The sequence below is a fragment of the Corylus avellana genome, chromosome ca8, assembly GCF_901000735.1.
Source record: "Corylus avellana chromosome ca8, CavTom2PMs-1.0".
NCBI lineage: Eukaryota > Viridiplantae > Streptophyta > Magnoliopsida > Fagales > Betulaceae > Corylus > Corylus avellana.
Genome location: NC_081548.1, coordinates 3,870,402 through 3,892,405, shown reverse-complemented (window position 1 = coordinate 3,892,405; position 22,004 = coordinate 3,870,402). Strand labels below are relative to the sequence as shown.

Sequence of the window (22,004 nt, the reverse complement as noted above, 5' to 3'; positions counted from 1 at the left end):
TGACACTGTTTTGTGTGTAACTTTACCAGTAGACAATCTGTCAGGATGAATCAACTAAGGGTTCATTTAGTTTGCGGAATATATATATATATATATATATAAAAGCAAATAAGGGATGGGTACAAGGATTAAAACACCAAACGGGATCTCCAACAGTACACACAAAACAAAAATTATAGTGCAGGAAATACACATAAATAATAGGCAATGGGTCATAAATGACCCGGGCCTCTCTGAAATGGCCACTAAAAGTGGTTAAATAAGCAAAACCCGGAGACACTAGAAGGTACCCCACGAGCAAGCATCAAACAAGACATCCAAAAGGATGCCGGTGGAAGGAAGGCACTGATGGTTTCCGAGATGGATCTGTCGGAGAAGCAAACCGGTTTTCAGCAACAAGAATCCTCACAAACAAGCCTAGAGAAAGCAACACAAGGTAGGAATACAAATAAAAAAGCATAAATAAAATCCAAACCCAAAAAAAGCAATATCTGCGAAGGTGTTTATGAAGTCACATGAACGCGTCAGACCCATGCCCCGGCGCATGGCTCCTAGGAGGAGGAACGGAAGGTGGAATGCGTATTTTATTATGAAAGAGAATAGTTATTACTAAAAATAGAGAAGATTGGAATAAAATAGTTATTCATGTTCTTTAGTTTAGTAACAATATACATGCTCTAACGGGAATTGAACCAAAATTACAAAAAACTCCACATTTTTGTTTCAACTCATATTAAATTAAAAAATAATAATAACAAAAAATAAAAATAAAAAACCTAAAAAATAGTGGGTGGCCGAACACCCAACAAAAGCGGAAGGGGGCAATTACTGACATTAACCCACCAATCCATTCCAGCCAACGTCATTCAATCTGATCCATTGGGCTTCTGGCCCAGATACCCATTTACCATGATGGTCCAAAGCCTATCTTCAACCCCTGGCCCGATTCTCAGCCACGTGTCTTCAAAGCAAATAAATTAAACCACACAGAAAAGAAAAATCTACTGCTCTTCTTCAACCTTACAACAGGCTCTCTTTCAATGGCGTCTGCTCTCTCCTCTCCACCATTAACTTCCGTCAGAGCCACACCAAGACCAGGTCTCTCTCTCTCTCTCTTTGAAGTTACTTCTGCAAATTTTGTGTTCACTTGAATTGAGTTGTCTCATTGTCTGTGTATTCAAATGCTTAGGAAAATGCATGGGCAAGCATAACAATCAAAGCCAGGTTAAACATGATGGATTCCAACGTTCTCCAGCTACCAAATTTCGCAATCTGAAAGCTAAGGTCCTGCCTTTAATACCCTTTAAAATTTTTGCGTTAAAATACTAGTTAAGTAATTAAATTCATATAATCTAACATATGTTGCTTGATATTCAATTAGGCTGCAAAAAGTAATCCAAGCGCCAAACCGAATAGCGTAATTTGTAGTGACTGTGACGGAAATGGTAAGCTTAGTACTGTAGTTGTACATTTGTGCGTGGCAAAGTTCTCTTCTTTTCAAGATGAGAAGGAGATAAATTGAAAGAATATGTAGAGGTTGGATAGATTTTAGTTATTTTGGCCAATGGGCAGGTGCAGTTCAATGCTCGCAATGCAAAGGTAGTGGAGTCAATTCTGTTGATCTCTTCGATGGACAGTTTAAAGCTGGTGATTCATGTTGGCTTTGCGGGTAATTACTTCAAGTTCTTCCTTTTTTTTTTTTTTTTTTTAATGTTTTATTATCAAGCCATTGCATAAATTATTTCTTCTATTGTTGTTAACATTGCTATTAAAGTATTAATTAAATGATTAAATTGACCCTTTTTATAAGCTAGCTTTTGGAACAACTCGTAATTAACATGGTATGAGAGAAAAAAGTTATGGCTTTTTTCATCATTTATCTTCTATTTCAATTAAAATGGTCCATCTTCAGTATGGAGAGTCTTGTGAGTGCATGTACGAGTATCGAGTTTCACAAGAAGAAAAAAACAAAGAAAGTGAGTAGTTGATGTACATAATTGGACCCAAATCTAAGCTTCGTAGTTGAAGTTGGACCCAACAAATTGGTTTCAGAATGGTTTAGTTTATATAAACGTCTTAGTCTTAATGTGTTTGATGTAACTTCATTAAGAATGACCAAAAGCAGTTATTTTTGTTGCAACTCTTTAGTGAGTGACATGTTCTTGGTGGACTCTCTAGGTCTCTTGCCAACAGAAAATGGTTCATATTGGAGGGCAGAGGGAAAAGTGAGTCGTTAACTTGCACATAGCACAGATGAACTTCTTTTCTTAGATCAATCCTCTTCTCATGAAATTAATTTGTTATATTCAGCTAAATGCTAGAATTTGACCACAATGTGAGCGAGTTTGGAATCAAAGAGGGGGGATGTTTCAGCTTGTTGTTGATGTAGTAGTCAATGTGTATATATTATTCTATCATTACCTATTTCTTTAACTAGTATTGTTGCATCATTGTCATTATGATTCTTTTTATCCCGTGCAGAGGGAAAAAGGATATGTTATGTGGAAATTGCAATGGAGCTGGTTTTGTTGGAGGTTTCTTGAGCACTTATGATGAATAGAAGTTATATGATTTGGTCCACTGTATCCTCGGAGCATGGTTATATTTTTGCACATATGCATTAACGTAGCCATTTATTGGGGCATGTATGTCAACTTTGTGCAAAAGCATGCAACAGAAAATGATAGTTCCCCCCTATCCATCCCTGTGAAAGTTATCCTACTTAATTGCTGTGAAAGGTAGATTTCAGTTTGTTGTTTCAGTCATCTGTATTACATATTAGGGTAGGAGACGGAGGATTCTGCAGGCTGCACTGGCAGTACTGCAAATTTGGAAAATGATTCTGTTTAATATTGATCCAAAAATTAAAAATTGATTTGGATGTTTCATTTCCATTCATTGCTTGAAAGCCTTTTCATTTATTTAAAATTCCATATATAGTCAGTCCATATGAACACTGAATTCCAAGAAGACTATAAATTCTTTTCATTTCATTTTAGGATGTCAATAGCTCTTCATGAACTCACTCATTTGTCGTAGGAGCAAGCTTGTTGCCTCAGATTCAGGATGAAACACATGAAATACATGCGACTCCTCCACAGCCTCCACTAGCCTCACCACTTTAACCCCTTTCTTCTTCAGAAATTCTGCGTACATAACTCCTCTTTCCTTTAAGAAATCCAAGCCAGCCACAAAAACCACCACAGCCGGAAACTGACTCCATTCAACTGCAGAAAGTTCTGCCTTCGCAAAGTTACAACCATAATAATCACGGTTTGAGCCTTCTGGTATACTCAGTCTCCAGAACATGTCGTTGCTTGCAACAGATTCTGCTGCTCCTTCAACCATCTCTTTCTCAGTCCTCTTCTCGCTCCCAAAGTACGGATGTATCAGCAACAGACCATTGATTTTTACGTGACAATTGTTGTTCTGAATGGCTTTGATAGCAACATGGTGTGCAATGTTTCCTCCAGCACTGTCCCCCGACAGAAACACATGGGAAAGGTCAGCTTGCTCAAGCCAAGGTTCAGATCCTACATTGTGACCAAGCCAATCCAGTGAGCTATAACAATCTTCATATGCTACGGGGAGACGATATTCCGGAGCTAAACGGTAGTCGACAGAGAGAACAATGGATTGGGATGCAGCAGAGAAATCTCCCTGGAAATGATGGTAGCCAATCCATGTAGTGGAGCCAATGCAAAAGCCACCACCATGGAAATAAACCACAACAGGAAGTTTACCTGAGAACCCATGACTTGGAGTACTGGGAAGAAATAACCTTCCAGTAACTGGCTTTGATGGGTCAATGATCACATCCTTGAACTTGTATCCATTAATTGGCTTTGGTGAGGCTGGGACAATTCCAGGCACAAAGCGTTTTACAGATCCATCAGAAAAGACTTGAAGGTATCCTGGTGCTTCTTCCACTATGGACATTTTTTAGGTTCTTCTATGTCTAGTTTCTAAGAGTTGTGGGGGAGTTATAGTGGTTCATAATTGGGAAGATAAAAAGAAGTTTTTGTATATTGCAAGGTTAGGTGGTGACGGCTTGAATGTTGTTTTGGTGTTTGGTTGGTCATGTAAAGTGCATTTGGGTTCCCGAGCGTGTTGCTAAGAGATTAGGTTGGAATTCAAAAGAATTCGGTATGATTGAGTAATCCTATAAGTCATTTTTGTATTCTTCTTGTGTCATTTTAAAACTGATGTCGTTTTTTAAATCATCATTGGGCTTATGATTTATCATTATTGAATTTTGATCAAATCGTAATTTTAAAAGTCACATTATTTTTTGAGTGACATGAGAGGAACAATAACTACTAGCATTACTCCGCATGATTTTGAAACATACATTGTCTTAGAGCATTTACAATGGCTTATGAATAGTTAATTAAAAGCTACTTTTTTAATTTTAACTAATTGCTTTTCAAATACATTCCACATCCAATTATCTCTTCTTCTTTTTTTCTTTTTTTTTTTCTCGACCATTTAAAAATATTTGTTCATTCTTTCTCTATTTGAATTAAGCTTCTTAAAAATATATCTATAATGTGTATAAATTTCTATGGCTTAGATCCTTTCCATGTGGTTTGCCACTCTGCATTCCACATACAACTACATCTATGATGTCAAAGCATCCCTTTCCACCAAAAGTATGTCCAAACACATTCTTTATATATATCAAAAGTATAAAAAATACTAGGCATTAACAATACATTATAATTTCATAGATGAGCTTCACACTAGTTCCCACATAATTGGACCTTCATTGATTCAAATTTGAAATCACTTTAGAAAATTTCTGATCATCTAAAAAGGCTGTATTAGCCCAATTAAGGTTCTTTGATAGCATAAGGTCATAACCCATTGCTGAAATATAAGATACTAATGCAAAGATAATAATAAGCATACATAGAAAACTCATAAAACTCAAAGTGGGTATCAAGGAATATGGAAATAGAAGAAAATTCGCTTCTTGAAACTAGCTTGACTTCTTGATAATCACTCCTTGACTGAAGAACCCAAACCCAAACAAATTATGAGTTGATGAACAGTATCAACCCACGTATGACGAGACATTGTAACAGATTTTGCATTTTCTTTGCATAATCGGATGAAGAGTATTTTTGGAGGAATTATTAGCTATTTTAGCTAGAAATGCAAAATAAATAAACCATTGGAGATACTCTTATAAAAATAACTATGCTATAACTTATTGGCAAGTGTTAGCATGTGATTGGAGTCACATTAGCCACTAAAAAATATTTCAACACCTTTCAATTGCATGCCGTAAAAGAATTATAAAAGAGTTTTAAGTTTAGCATTATTCTTTAGGTAACTACCTACAAAGACATCTATCGATTAAGAATTGTAAAAAAGAGTGTGCCAACCAAAAAAAAAAAAAAAATTGAAATATTATTATGTTATCTTCTTTTTCTTTTTCTTTTTTTTTTTTTCCTGTGCTCACTCTCCTATCTCACACTTATATTACTAAGTAATATCTGCCCTTAACTTTTTTTCTTTTTTAATGAATCGTGATCTAAAGACTAATCAACATTGCCAAGAAAACTTATCATAAGCAGATGAATAAAAAAAGGAAACAAGGTGAGCAGGAAGGCAAATGCACGACTGGTGGCACCAGGTGGGAACAACATGGAAGGCACAGCTGCAGCCTGCAATGCAAGTCAACAGGCAACTGCGAGATACAACCCTCAAAACTTTGCCAAGTGCTAAAGACAAGAATAAAAAAAAAAAAAAAAGTTGAAATAAGTGAAATAATTAACACAAGACAATCTCAATGAATTTCTCCCATTAATTTTTTTTGAATAAACCAGTAGAAAAAATCAATTTATTTTCATCACTTCTTCAGCATCTTTGCTTGGCGTTGCTATTGTTTACCTCAATTTCAGTTGGATTAGCATCATTTTAGAAGAGAGATCAAAAGCACATTCAAGATCAGAAATTTTCTACAAATGGGGAAAAGGGATTATCCAAAGTACCCACCAAGAGCGTGGTTATTACATACAACCGCAATTTCACAATGTAAAGTACATGTATAAGGGAAGAGGAGAGAGAGTACTACTCCAGAACTATTCGTCTGCTTGTTCTACTAAAGCTAAATTTCTCCACTCCATAGCATTATTTTGCAGAGGGGGCAATGAAAACACGCTCACTGTTGAGCTTCCGCTCCTGACCTCCTTTAAGACGCGCAATGCCGATTCCGTTAGCTTCATGTACATGCTCTCCATATGCCTGATTTCTGCAAGTTCCCGGCTCGCCAGTTCATTATTGGAGAGAAGATGATCCAGCATGCCCTGACACTCCTTCACAAGATCGTTAAGTACATCAGTTGTGTAGAATGGTTCTTGCAAGACCTTTTGGATAAAAGGCAAGCGAACGAGAGCACCACTTCGCTTCTCATATTTCTTCAGTATCTTTACTAGCCCTGTGTATAGGATAACAAGATCATTAAAAGAGGAGGAGATGCCCACCATGTTGTCAAATAGGAAGAAAAAAAAGATAATAATAAAGGCAGAGAGCTGACACGTTCCGCAGTCAATAATAACCATCAATTCATTTGACCAATTTCTTTTCCAGGCCTCCCAAAAACATCTCTATTATCTTCCTGACATCTGATTTTGCAATTTTTATCTCAAACATTATATCAGTCTCGCTCAACTATATACGTATTAAAATTCATCCAGGATTTTCAACTGATAATTAGTTTTATATCATATAGAATTACTTATAGTTTACACTGCAGACAAAGTGAACACAGATGAGTTTTTCCCACAAATTCCTTCAATACAGAACCAAGGAGTCAATATTTTGACTAAAAAACCTCAAATTGTCAAGCAATTAGAACATTCAAAGCCAGTATTTTTTTTTTTGACATATCCACACAAGAGAGAGAGGAGGGATTCGAACTAGTAACCTCCGTTTCATGAGGCGTGATCTCCAGCTGATTGAGCTACCTCTTGGGGACAACCAAGTATAGCCCCCCCCCCCCCCCCCCCCCCTCCAAATTACACAAACAATTAATCATTTTATTTTGTGACAAAGCAAATGTTTATCCATTGTATTTCAATTTTCTTTTCTTTTTATCAGCTTTATCACACTCCCCACAAGGATAGTTCAGCTAGCATAACATACAAATTTTGTAACACACTGATGTTATGTTATATCATATATTCAACTTCGTGTGACACACTTGCATCAAGGGACATTCATTCTTACCAACTAGAGGAAGTAAATGAACTATATTTGCTTAGTATAGGACAATGCCGGAATGTATTAATGTTCTCATAAAACATGAAATAAGCCACATATTTGCAAAAATTTTGCTCCATTTGTAGGAAACAAGTTGAGAGGGATCACAAGAAATAGGCTCTAACACACTCAAATGAAAATTTCTTGCTAAATTCAATATGAATCTCTGCATGTATGTATGTATGTATATGTCGTGCTCATCAATTACTGCTATCACTACAAAGTTAAAGCATCACACCTAAACACTCCAACACTCTCATCTCTCAAAGCCCATTTTGCCTACTCAATATTTACACAGAATTCACATCTTTCTTTTTTTTTTTTTTGATAAGACACAGAATTCACATCTTCAGATGCTACTTAGGGTTTTGGCTAATGTAAAGGAAAAAAAATTCGTTTACTCAAATTCTCTCCAAATAATTGTCAAGGATAAAAACTAAACCCGTGATATTTAACAAGTTTATCTTACCATGTTCTCTTTACCATACTATTACAAACATGGTATGCTATTTTATGTTACTAGTAGTTTGTCGGGCTAGTCCTAAAATCTATTATTATTTTGCATTACTATCATTACAAGAATCAATTCTAGACTAAAACCTATAATTAATTTGAATTCCAAGTTTTTCACGAGCATGCATCTGCATTGACCAAAAATTGCTTATTAAATAGGCTAATAACACTGCCCTGAGAGACAAGTACCTATGTAGTTAAGTGCACTGTAATTCAATAAGAAAACCATCTCGCCATGAAAATCCGCCAATGTTCTCCATATTTGCATCAAATCTTCATCTGAATCCTCGGCATTTGCTATCTTATCTTGCAGTTCCTGCAATTTCAACCACAAGCCAAACAACTATCTTAAAAGTTCAGTTCAGAACACTTGTCCATGCATCTGACATCCTCACGTAACCGAAGGGCACACCCCATAGTGAATAACATGTTCCATGTATAGAACCAAAGACAGACAAAAAGGCGAACCAAGATATTTCTAAAGAAACTTAAGACAATACCCAAATGAATCATGTCAACAACAAGGAGCCGAGTGCCATTAAATGCCAAACAAGAAAGCATGAATCTTGGATTAGAGTGATAGTGCTGTGAAATGCAAGATTTGTTGGACAAACAAGGATTTGACAGTTGACAATTGTACAGATTTAAATTAGATAAGAGCACATTGGAGACACAGAAATTTTAGGCAGTTAAAAGCTAAAATCAGCATGAGCCCAAAGTGTAAGAACTAGCAAAGCAGTCCTTGTATAGTGGCAATCATAATAATGCCATATAAACACCACGAAACCCAACTTGGCAACAAATGACTTTAGCTAACCATCCTCCTTCCTCAAGCAAGCAAAACCTGCCCGAGCTCCTTTCCTTTATATTGTTTAGGAAAGGGAAAAAAAAAAAAAAACATAATCTGCCAGAGACAAAACAGTATGGCAAGGAATTGCAATCATAATTTGGCCAAGGCAGAACGGAGTTTGAGGATTTTTCATGCTGGATTGACTTAGTCCATTTTTTCATCTTTTGTGATCTGTTGCTAGCCAATCTTTTCGTACAGAAATTTATAGAAAGAGTAAAGCTACACACCACACAAACATCCCACAAAACCACAGCAGACTATGAACTGAAAAACACCAAAAAATAAAAAATAATCAATCCAGAATTTCATCCGCTTTCCATTGCCTTTTAAGCCGAACAGACAGCCAATCTTTGAAAAAAAAAAAAAAACTACTCAGATTCTTAACCAAATTTCCAAGCCACTATAGTTTAACAGAGGAAATCATTATTCTTCTTCAATCTATATTTATACGATTCCCAATATTCCCAACAGACGATAAAATTCTCATTTCTAAACAAAATACCCATCGATTTCACAGTTTCTCATCTTCCCGACCAAACTTCCTAACAAAATTCTAATCAGAAATCCAATTCTTCATATTCTAACAGGAAACTGGAAACCCATGAAACAAGCAATTCACCCAATTCCCATTCCCTGAAAAACGTAAACTTTTCTTCAAACTCCCATGTATATTGGGCACGAAAAAAAAAAAGTTTTCCTAATTCTGAAAACCCAACTCTAACCTCCCCCGACACCCCAAAACTAAAAATTCTCATATTCCGAACGAATTCCTTCATAGTCTAAACACGAAACCCATGAAACAAACCAATTAGCTCAATTCCCATCTTCTTAGAAACGCCTTCTTTCTTTCTTTTTTTTCAAAACTTTTATGTTCTCTTTAATTCTACAAACCCAACCCTCTTTACCCCCAAAAAATCACCTTCAGTCGAATGACGTACTCCTCCTCCTTGTCGACAAAGAAGGCGTTGAACTTGTCAATCTCGACCTCCAAGAGCCTAACGAAATCAACGACCTCCCTCGACGGCGCGCAATCAGGACCGTCGGATTCCGGATCCAATCTGCGCCGTTTGTTCCGGTGTTCCTCCTCCTCCTCCTTTGGGTAGATGAGCTTGAGCTGCTTCTTCAGGTCCTTGTACGACAAGAACTTGTCCCGCCACTCCGGGAGCGTCTCCTCAATCAGGCTACTCAGGATCTTCCAGAACTTCATACTCCCCGCCCGCAGGTGATTACCGCCGTTCCAGAGCTGGGTTTTGAGATATGACAACGATAACAGGAGCGAGAGAGAGACACGAGAGGTGGTCCAGGTGGAGATTGCATTATATAAAGGAATTCTGTTTGGGAATTGGGAATATTCGGAATGTGGGGAATTTGGGAATATACGTCGGGCTGAAGCATCAGAGAGGAATATCTTTGGGTTTAATCCTCTTCCACCACCGGTGTCACCGTTAAGCTAGAACCATGTCGTTTAACTTTTTGTTTGAATCATGTCGTTTTATGTGTATTTTTGTAGTTTCTATGGCAATTACTAGGTAGGTATAAATGTCTTATATATTATCTTATCTATGATTCTTCATGTTCCTCGTATTCTTTTAAAGATGCTTGTGCTTTTATATACAATGGTCTGGAAATAGACAAAAAATAAAAAATAAAAAATAAAAAATAAAAAAATGTTGTTCATTTCTCATTTACAAAAGAGTTGTATGCCAATAAATCATAATTTTATTTTCTCATTAATTTTGTGTACTCTTTTTTTTTTTTTTTTAAATCAACTAAAATAGAAAACATAATTGTATGTTTGTTAGTGGTTTTTGAATTTTAAAAGTTTAAAAACTGTTGGATGGAAACAATTTAGTGTATGGTTTGCCTTTTATTTATGTGAGAGTTGTGTTTATCCAAAGCATTATCACAATGCTTTTCCCAAGGGGGAAAGCAAGAAAGGCCTCAAAACCAATTGAATTGGTGCTTGATTAGTTTGGCCTAAAATAGCTTAGTAAAATGGATCAAAGTCAAGCTTAGTCTAATCATTAATGCATACATGCATTTATTTCGTTATATTTAAAATTTCTAGAACAATCTTATTAATAATAATAATAATAATAATAATATTTTCTTTTATGAACTTAGACACGCATAAAGTTTAAATCCATGTAGTTGTTGTAGGAGATTTTTGTAGAGCAAATTCAAAGTTTGAGAATCTAGAATTAGCATGTTTTATTATTATTATTATTATTATTATTATTATTATTTTTAAAAAAACAAACAAACAAACAATAACTCAGTCTTGTCATCTTATTGGAATTGTTATCTTGGCATCAGAAAAAGAGCTGAGATGGGAATTTGAGGGGATTGGGTACCCGAGATTGTAGAGGGGTTTGACTTTGTTGATGATTAAGGGGATGTGATTTCTTAATTATCTCACAATAAATTTGTCAATATTAACTAATTTTTATTTTTTTTAAATAATGACTAATTTAAAAGTTAGTTGAAACTGACACGTCAACATTATGGGATAAAAATATGATTTTTAGCACTATAACTCGATGTCTTATTTGTAGTCTCTTCCGGTCTCCGTTTTGGTGATTTTGTTTTAGATCTATATCTAGTTCTTTATACTCAGATCTACTTGTCCTAGCCGGCTTTTCCGCTTTCCATTGCTTCTGCACCGATCAAGTAACGGAGTCTTGCGTGCTGGAGAGTGTTTCTCATGCACCAACATGTGGATCTCAAGTGCCAAGTTGTGCCTTCCCGAGGATGTCTGCGATGTTGTGCTCCTCTACTGCTGCTTCTTATGGGGTTTTATTGTTTTTAGTTTTTGCTTTGATTTATTTTTTGTTCTTTTTGTCATGATCTTCGGGTCGAGCACATGAGTTGTCTCTTGACCTTTGGGCTGAGGAGGATTAGATTGGTGTGGGAATCATCTCTCACGGCCGAAAAATAAGTTTTGAGAATTTGGGCTACCCATGTCTTAGATCTAGTATGCCCGGAATAGATATGTTTCATAACTAAAGTTGTGCATGGGTTAATTAGCGGAAACTGATGTCATTGATAAGATTTAATTGTAAGAATTTTATGATTGTATCTATGACTTTGTAATTTCATAGCATTTGACTATGTTTTATCAGAGCTTTATGCTCTGTGATGTAACTTGTAAGAGATGTTATGCTCTTGATCTTTTATCAATGAAATCTAAAATATTCGGGGTAATTACTTTTTCCTCCCATCAACTACAACGCATTGTCAATTTCCCCCCATGAATTGCCAACCTTACTGCCCAAGTCAAACTCGTTAAATTCGATAGAATATTCCATTTTAAACGTTAAAATATATAAATTATTATTTAAAAAAGAAAAGACAAGAAAGTGACCCACAGCGAGTCACCATAGTGACCCACATTGGGTCACTTGGTGACCCACCGGGGGTCACTTGTGACCCGTCGTGGGTCACCTTGGTCATTTTTTTAAAAAAATATAATAATGACAATAATTTTTTATTTATAAAGTTAGAATATTTAGGTCATTTCAAAGTTTTTAAAGAGTTTGACTGACATAGGGTTTTTGGAAGAAAATTGTAATATGATAGGGTCAGACAGCAAGGTTGGCAGTTCTTGGGGAAATTGACAATGCATTGTAGTTAATGGGGAAAAAGTAATTACCCCAAAACATTCCCATTCAAAAAAAAAAAAATTAGAAAAAAAAAATCACGTGTTATTATTATTATTTTTGAATGGGAATCTTTCAAATTTCATTGATAGAAGATCAATAGCATAACAACTCTAACATCATAGAGCATATAACATAGCCAAAAGTTATGAAATTACAAAGTTATAGATATAATCAGAAAATTCTTACAATCAAATATTAAATATAACATATGTTAACCTATGTACAACTTCATTTATGAAACGGATCTACTTAGGTCTAAGACATATGTAACCCATTTTCTCAAATCTTATTATCTAGCAATGAAAAATAATTTTTCACCCCGATTTAATCATCCTCGGCCCAAACGTCAGAAGAAAACATATGTCCTCAACGCAAATGACAAAAAGAACAAAAATAAAAATCAAAGCAAAAAAAACTAAAAACAACAAAATCCTTACCATAAATAGCAGGGGAGGAACACGACATCGTAGACATCCCTTAGAAGACACGCCTTGGCATGTGAGATCCAATCTCTAGCACGCAAGATTCCTTTGGTTGATTGGCGCAGCTTGATGGAAAGCGGAGAAACCGATCAAGGCAAGTAGATATGAGTATGAAAAACTAGATCTAAATCTAAAACAAAACCACAAAAAATGTGTTAAAAAAATTAATATGCACAGTGGAATGGAACAGTACCTTATTTGCATTGCAATCAAATTCTCCAATGAATTTCTTCCTTTTCCTAGTGATGGAATACACTACCAGAAATTACTGAAGTAATATATACAGAATTCACAGTCTAAGAGCACCAATGAAAAATATATTAAAAGAGAGAGTTGTTTTCTGTTTTTCTTTTTTCATACATCTTTCAAACCATTCAATAGGAGAGTATTTATACTATCACCCATTTAGATGAAGATAGTAGTTTTTTTTATAAAAAAAAATAATAATTGACAATGTCAGTTTCCTACTTACAAGCCAAGTGTTGTATCACTTGGCTTTGTACACGTAGAGGCATGCTTTTTGTGGACGCCTATCTTATTTTTAACATCTCTCACTCGCACACAATGGGCACGACCTGGTCATGCATCTCTCAATATATTTTTCATTATTCATACTTGCAAATAGACTGTGCGACCACCTAGTACACCTAAATAAGAAGGGTGGGAGCACTATACCAAATATTTATCAAAAAGACCAGCATAGCAACATCCCTAAACAAAAAAAAAGTCTCGTTATGCCCTAGACTCATTCGAATACATCAGATCAAACATCTCTAATCCCTTTTGAGTTAACTCAGAAGAATGTTTGACCTACCCTTAAAATACCATGATGTATTTATGATTATGTCGCTATTATCATATAGCGCCTTAACCTGTCGACAGTGAATACACTCAGAAATGTGTTATCGAATAGTCTTCCCTTTGCACTCATGCCACTCAACTTTGGTCCAATCGCTTTCCCAATTATGTCCCTTTAGGCTGCATCAATCATAGTCATAGGCAACATACTAGAGTAGCAGACATAAAGACCTCCGTCTTATGACATAGTCAAAAAAGTCAACAAGGGCACAAAATATATATGTAGTCATGGAAAAATGACTTGTGGGACTCACGTGGTGAGGAAATAGGAATTTTCTGTTGCTTCTAATAAATTGTTGATGGTGTGTAAGAATTGAGAAGAAGCAAGCGAGCTAGAACGGAAGGAATCTCGGTAATGATTTTATTACTTATATTATTGATGATGGTCTAATATATTATGGTGAAGCAATTAAATCTATTTGATGTATTTTTTGGTTAGAAGCTATAAATAATGATTTGGAATAAATTATGTCTAACCATTATTGGGAACTTGTTAAATTACCTCCTAAGACCAAAACAATTGGTTATAAATAGGTGTTTAAGATTAAGCTTAAACCGGATGATACAATAGATAAGTACATGGTAGACTTGGTAGCTAAAAGCTACAAGTAAATGTATATGTTGATTATTTGATACTTATTTTCCGGTTACTAAAATTGCATCTATTTGAATGTTTTTTGCTATTGCTTATATTTATAAACTTGTTGTACATCAAATGGGTGTCAAAGTTATTTTTCTAAATGATGAAGAGATTTATATGGAGCAGCCCGAGGGACTAATAATCCCCGGTCAAGAACATAAAGTGTGCAAACTAGTGAAATCTTTGTATGGATTAAAGCAAGCTCCTAAACAATGGCATGAAAAGTTTGACTATGTGATGTTGTCTAATGCATATTTGATTAATGGTGCAAGTAAATGCATAACAAATTTTACAATAATGAATGTGTCAGTATTTATTTTTGATATATTGATGACTTGCTTATTTTGAACTAACATTGATGTTGTGCATAAAGTTAGATTATTTATTGCATCTAATTTTGATATGTAAGACATAGGTAAAGCTAATGTCAATTTGGACATTAAAGTTATTAGGGATAATGATTGCATTATTTTATTTCTTACATATTATGTTGAAAAGATGCTTAAAAGATTTGAACACTTTTATTATCCACCTAAATTATTGGTAGCTTGTTGTTTTGACAAACTGTATATGCCTTGGTATTACATATATTGTTAGTAAATTGAGTAGATATACTCATAATCATGGTATTGAGCTATTGTGATGCTATCTCTAAATTGTTGAGATTCTCAAAGGGCACAATTAATTTTGGTTTGTCTTATTGTAATTATCCTGCTATATTATTGATTCCGATGAGCAAAGCCTACTAATGGCTATTATATGTTTACTCTAGCTGGAGGAGCTATCTCTTGAAAGTCCTAAAAAAGGCTTGCATAGCAAGGTTTACTATGGAGTTAGAGTTAATTGCCTTGGAGAAGGTATGAACTGAAGATGAATGGCTAAAGAACCTATTGGTTAATTTATTTAATTTGCCTTTATATGCTAACATAGCTGGATCTATGTGTTTATTATGATTGTCAGGCTGCCAAAGCTCGAGCAAATAATTTATAATGAAAAAGTGCATAATATTTTGAGGCAGCTTATTGAGACCGGTGTAATGTCCATGGACTTTGTGAGGTCATAAAGAATTCTGCAGATTCTTTGACCAAGCCACTAGTAAGAAGGCTAGTGAGAGAAGCATTGAGGGGGATAGGACTAATACCCAAATTATGACACTGTGATTGATACCCAACTTCTGTGATTGGAGATCCCATGAATGAGGTTTAATGGGAAACGAAGTCACATGTGATCACAACATGGTACTATTAATTTATGTTTATTAACTATCTTGTGGAAAAGATTAGTGATGAGTCCATCCCTATGGTGTAAGACAGTACAAGATGCAGAGTGATTAAGGATGAGCTAAAAGCTCTTAATGGGTCCATAGTACCTGCCTGTTGGGATGGGGTGTTCCTTGCACACACTTCTGATGGATACCACCTATATGAGTGTGGAGGTGCTATCTCCTATGAGACTTGGGTAGGTCTCTAGAGCGCTCATGAAAGCCATTTTATGGTGTAATAACAAAAGATGCAGAGTGAGTAAGGATGAATTTAAAACTTTTAATGGGTCCATAGTCCCTACTTGTTGGGATGAAATGTTCTCTGCACACATTCTTGATGGATGCTACCTATGTGAGTGTGGAGGTGGTGCCGTTTCCTATGAGACTTTGGCAAGTCTCTAGAACACTCATGAAACCCAGAGGCGCATGGCCTGTATAAGGCACCAACCCGCTATAGAACAACCAAATTTTCTTTATTTGATTTGATTTGACTTTTTATTTATTTGATTTGATTTAATTTTTTGTTTTTTGAGAAAGTTATGTGGATGATAAGTTTGTTTAACTTGTGGATTTGGTTAAACGAGTTTAACTCTACCACGATTTATTAAGTTCCTACTTATTTATCCTAGGTGCTGTTAAAACATTCGGGTATCACATCGATGCATGCTTTCAATCTCCTTTTATTCTAATGTTTGTAACATGTGGGAGATTGTTGTAATATTTGTTACAAACATTCATTTTTCAATCATTTGAAAATGTTTTATCATTTGATAATATCTTCACGAGTTTTTATGAGAAATAAAAATCATTTTTAACCATTTTGGTTTATAACCGTTTGTATTTATTACTTGGTTATGAGATATAACTTTTATGACCGTTTATATTTATTACTTGTTTATGAGTTATTAAGTAAAAATTAGTTTTAATTGATTTTTACCATTTTTACCGTCAGTCTTTAACAAGTTTTATAGTAGTTTGACCATTTTTTTTTTTTTGAAAAAAAGTCGTAACTGTTTTATTAATAATCACTAGAGAAATAGGAATACACTGCACTCCTACTAGACATAAGTCGTAACTTCACTCCAGAACCCCATCCTATCCCGCTTATCTCAAATTTCTCCCAGATGGAATGCAGGCAGTGGTATGGGCCACCCGAAGGCTACCCAACACCCCTACCCCCATCAGGTTCTTCGAAATTTGAGTGGGACTCTACTACTCGACAATTTGCTGCAGAATAATCCAAAAGAGCGTCTTTGGCCTGTTGAACTAGAGCATTCGGGTGGAAGAAGGGTCCACCATGGACGAATTCATTTCTCCTCTGCCACAGTTTTCGAGCTATCCCTGCAAACAAACGTAGCTCTTCTCCATCGCAAGTCTAAAAAAATTCCTCCATCACTCGCCCAAACGTTGGCCTGTCGAGGGAGCTCTTTTGGAATTTTTTTAGGCTTGCACTCCACACATCTCTGGCAGATGGACAGTCCCACAAGATGTGGAAATTTGTCTCGGCCTCTCGTCCACAAACAGGACACAGAACATCCAATATTATCTTCCTTCTGCAAAGATTTACTTTGGTTGGTAGAATCTTGTGCCATGCTCGCCATAGAAAATTCTTCTCAGCATTGGGGATTTTAAGACCCCATAATGTACCCCACATCTTCTTGTTGCCTTTGCTATGTGAACTGCAGGCCTGCTTTTGTGCTTCCTTCCGCATGGCTACATGATAAGCACTCTTCACTGTGAAGAGGCCATTTGGAGTTTCACGCCATATGACAGCATTAATACAGTTCAGTCTAATTGGGATCGTCATAATTGCATCAATCTCATCCAGGGGAAGCAACCTCTCCAGCAAGCCTTTATTCCACCCGTGCATATCTCGATCAATGAGTGCAGCAACCGTTGCACCCGGTTCCAGCACTCGGGGGGTCGATTGGATAGTGAAAGTGGATGGGCGAGGGACCCATTATCTCCCCAAATCTTCGTATCTTCTCCATTGCCAATCCTCCAGAAGAGTCCCTCCCTAAGAAGGTCACAGGCGCCTATAATGCTTCTCCATGCATAAGATGGTTTTTACCCCAATTTTGCTTCAAGAATTGTACTATGAGCATAGTATTTAGCCGACAAGATACGGGAGACTAGGCTGTCCGGCGATCTCCATAACCGCCAACATTGCTTAGCCAGGAGAGCCTGGTTAAAGCATCTAAAATCCCGAAAACCCATCCTTCCTCTTGACTTCGGGATACTCATTTTATTCAAACTCATCCAATGTATGCTTGCGGCACCCCACCAAAACTGCTGCATAAGAGAATTAAGCTTAGAACACAGAGTTTTTGGGAGCTTGAATACACTCATACAGTAGGTTGGAATTGCTTGAACCACCGCCTTGAGCAAAATTTCCCGCCCCGCCTGAGATAATAGTTTCAGTTTCCAGTCTTGCAATCTTTTCCAAACTCGGTCAATAATCCCTTTAAACTCTTTAATACAAGATTTCCCCACCAAGGCTGGCAAACCTAGGTATGTATCATATCTCTGGGAACTGCGGATGCCCGCCACATCAAGAATTTGCTTTCTCCTATCTCCTGGGGTATTATGGCTGAAAAAGATGGCCGTCTTAGAATTATTCAGTTTTGTCCCGAAGCCTTTTCGTAAATACTAAGGAGAGAAGATATACGGTTCTAGTGACCCAAATCTGCTTTACAAAAAAGTAAACAGTCGTCAGCAAAAAATAAATGATTTAGTCGAGGGCCCCTCCTAGAGGTCGGCACCCCCTCTAAATCACCCTCACTATCCGCTTTCAACAGTGAAGAGCTTAACACCTCGACACATATCAGGAATAAATATGGCGACAGAGGATCGCCTTGTCTGATCCCCCGGGTTGGTAAAATCCTTCCCGTAGGTTCCCCATTTACCAATACTGCATAATTAGCCGAAGATACACACATCATGACAAGTTTTATCCACGTGGGAGTGAAACCCATTTTTTGGCCGCCTCTAGAAATCCCATTCCACCCTGTCATAAGCCTTGCTCATATCAATTTTAACCGCCATGTAACCCTTCTTTCCCCGCATCCGGGTTTGCCTGGTATGAAGGGTTTCATAAGCCGCCAAAATATTGTCTGAGATCAGGCGTCCAGGAATAAAAGCACTCTGATAAGGTGAAATAATGTGGGATAAAATCCCTTTTAACCGATTAGCCAAAACCTTCGAAATAATTTTGTATAGGACATTACACAAGCTAATCGGGCAAAATTCCGAGACGCATGTGGGGTTATGTGTCTTAGGAATGAGTGCTATATACGTAGAGTTTATGGAGCTATCAATAAAAGCATTATTAAGAGAGAAAATGAGAGCTTTGCAAACCTTAGGGCCCACAATGTCCCAATTCTTCTGATAAAATCCAGCATTGTAGCCATCAGGTCCTGGAGCTTTTAGAGGAGCCATTTGGAAAAGAGCTGCCTTAATCTCTTCCTCCTCGAACGGTTTCATAAGCGACTCATTCATTGACTCTGTCACCCTCTCTTCTACGGCACCCAAACAGCCATCAAAATTGACCATTTGATTATTAACAAATGTTTTACCGTTTTTTGGTATTATGACTATTTGGACATTATACAAAGAAAGAAAACATCTCAAATCCTATGATAGAGTGAGTTTGCAACAAGAAAGAAAGAAAGGCAAACTCATTTTCTTTATAAAAGAGTTTTGTCCTATTTTAGAAAACCAATTGCATAGAATTCTATTCTATTCAATTTCTATTTTCTCTTTGCGGTTTTTTATCAAGAAGATCAAAGGGTTGTTCTATTACTCTTTGTTATTGGAAGTGCGTCCTTAATGAAGATAGACACTATAGTCTAATCCAAAGAGGTTGCGTGTCAAAGGATCCGATCGCACTGAGTTATACACTCCGGGAGGCACGAATCAACCTTTAAGGACAACGCTCTTGCGTGATTCTATAGCATTGTGAGATCTTTCCATACTTTACTTTTCATCTCTTATATTTTATTTATTTTATTGTTAATTTTCATATTGTAATTATTTTATATCAATGAAAATTTATGCACCATCCAAAATTATTTCCAACATAATATTCACAGAATCCACAGTCTAAGAGCACCAATGAAAAATATATTGAAAGAGAGAGTTGTTTTCTGTTTTTCTTTTTTCATACGTCTCTCAAACTATTCAATAGGAGAGGATTTATACTATCACCCATTTTGATGAAGATATCAATTTTTTTTTTTTGTAAATAACTAATAATGTCAGTTTCCTACTTACAAGCCAAGTGTTGTATCACTTAGCTTTGTACACATAGAGCTGTGCCTTTTGTGGATGCCTATCTTATTTTTAACAAAATGGATATTGAAAAAGACTATATAGAAAACACTGAACACTTATGCATGAGAAAGAAAGAGGAAGAAGGACATGGAAGGGGGAGGAGAGAAATCCTCAGTGTTTTTTCTTCTTTTACCAGCCTTTTTTTTTTTTAAAAAAAAAAAGATCTGGTGTTGGAAGAAGATAATGGTGGGTTTGATCCGATGAGGGTAGTTGGACCCCACTACCCGGCTTTTCCTTTGAATTTGGAAAACAGGCTCTTGGAAAGGCAACAATTTGGTGGAAAGTCTTATTGTTATGTTAAACTAACTTGTAGCTCAGCTATCAGTGAGATTCTTCTTTATAATTTAATTTTAAACGCTTCTTTATAGGTCAAAAAAATATAAACCTATTTTTTTTAAAAAAAAAATTAAAGTTATACATCAGTACATTCAAGGACAAAGCCAGCACTGAAAATGGGCAAGGGCCCATGGCTAAAAAATCTACTTGGTAGCGGCTCATTAGCAAAAAAAAAAAAAAAATTACTATCATAGGACGCTTAATTTTATTTTAATACATAAAAATTTAAACATGTTAAAATATTTGTTCCTATACGTGTAATTTATAACGAAAATAAGTATATAAAAAAGGAAGAGGCATGATCCCTGAATGAGTAATTCTAAAAGTCCCTCTTATATCACTCTGGTGTTCTTCAAAAAATATCGTGGTTTTTAAAATCACCATTTGATTAAAATCCAATAATAATCAATCACAAGCCTAATGGTAATTTTAAGAGCCACATCATCCTTGAAGGGACACAAGAGTGACATAAAAGGGACTTGCAGCATTACTCATGATAAAGGCACAACTTTAGCCAAACTTTTCTCTTATGTAGTCATTTTTTGTTAAAACAAAATAAAAAATTCTGAAGCGATAACATCTTATATGGTCCTTTTTTTATTTGGCATTTTTTTTTTAAAAAAAAAAATGGTATTTTTCTTCATAAAAATGGTCATTAATTTTATTTATTTATTTTATAAAAAATATCAAATTAAAAAAGGAACATATAGGATGTTATTGCTTCAGAAATTTTTTATATTTTATATTTTGTTTTCTAAATAAATAAAAAAATAAGAGAAAAGTTATGCCAAAGTTTTTTTTTTGAAGATAATAGAGATTTCTCATTAATGAATCAATCAGTCGGAGTGAAAAGCTCCGATATCAAAACATCACGAATACACGCTGGCGGCACTACCAGCCATGAATTATTCTCACAATTATTCACTGCAAACTGCGCAAGGAGATGAGCCACTGTGTTTCCCTCCCTTCGAACAAAAGAGACCTGCCATTGATGAAGGGCCCTTAGCTTTACTTTTATATCCGCAATCACATGCCCCATCCAGCTACAATCTAAAGTTGCCGAATTAACTGAGTCAATTACAGACTTTGCATCTCCTTCGAAGTGGACATTAGCCATGCCCAGCTCACAGTAGAGTTGCACAGCCAAAAGGAAAGCCTGCGCCTCAGCTGCTGCCGGGACCAAGCTCCCCTTCTGGACCGCACACCTTGCCGCCACCATGCCGCCACCATGCCGCCATGTGGATCTCGGATCACCACGCCCAGCCCCATCCAGCCCGACTTTCTATCCAGAGCAGCGTCCCAATTAGCTTTTACCCATCCCGGCAGAGGAGTAGCCCAAAACACCCCAGATGATTCCTCACGAAAAGGCATACTCTATACTCCCCGATCCTAGGCCAAATTGAAATCCTGTATAGCTGACTCAGTTTTTGCCGCAAGGAGTTTAGGGTGTGAAAAAAACCCCCCATGAACAAACTCATTTCTCCTTAGCCAAATTCGACATGCCAAACCCACAAATTGGCAAAGCACATCCTGGGGACACCTCTCAAACAGAGACATAACCACCTGCATAAATTCTGGCCCAGCGAAGTAGCTCTTCTGAAAAATTTTGTGTCCCATAGACCACACATCCATGGCCGACGAACATTGCCATAAAATATGAAACCCCGTCTCAACTTCTAAACTACAAACCGGGCAGAGAGGGTTCGAGATAATCTTCCTTTCAAAGAGATTTTCGCGAGTCGGTAAGAAATTGTGGCATGCTTTCCATAGAAAATTTTTCTCCACCTGAGGCACCGGCATG

The 22,004-nt window shown here is 36.3% G+C and overlaps 3 protein-coding genes across 3 annotated transcripts; 1 reads left to right on the top strand and 2 right to left on the bottom strand.

Moving 5' to 3' along the window:
• The first annotated feature begins 1,018 nt into the window (after window positions 1–1,018).
• LOC132189915 (protein BUNDLE SHEATH DEFECTIVE 2, chloroplastic-like) lies at window positions 1,019–2,898 on the top strand. Its single transcript, XM_059604753.1, has 5 exons — window positions 1,019–1,098; window positions 1,190–1,284; window positions 1,382–1,445; window positions 1,573–1,669; window positions 2,482–2,898. Exons 1-5 carry the CDS (start codon window positions 1,041–1,043, stop codon window positions 2,558–2,560), a joined length of 393 nt encoding a protein of 130 aa, XP_059460736.1. The 5' UTR covers window positions 1,019–1,040; the 3' UTR covers window positions 2,561–2,898.
• On the bottom strand, window positions 2,615–4,228 carry LOC132189914 (probable carboxylesterase 6). Its single transcript, XM_059604752.1, has one exon. The coding sequence runs from the start codon at window positions 3,937–3,939 to the stop codon at window positions 3,004–3,006; it is 936 nt and encodes a 311-aa protein (XP_059460735.1). The 5' UTR covers window positions 3,940–4,228; the 3' UTR covers window positions 2,615–3,003.
• A 1,714-nt stretch (window positions 4,229–5,942) lies between these two features.
• LOC132190393 (SPX domain-containing protein 1-like) lies at window positions 5,943–10,018 on the bottom strand. Its single transcript, XM_059605367.1, has 3 exons — window positions 9,552–10,018; window positions 7,972–8,098; window positions 5,943–6,445 (listed from the first exon to the last, which is right to left on the bottom strand). Exons 1-3 carry the CDS (start codon window positions 9,837–9,839, stop codon window positions 6,090–6,092), a joined length of 771 nt encoding a protein of 256 aa, XP_059461350.1. The 5' UTR covers window positions 9,840–10,018; the 3' UTR covers window positions 5,943–6,089.
• Between the last annotated feature and the right edge of the window lie 11,986 nt (window positions 10,019–22,004).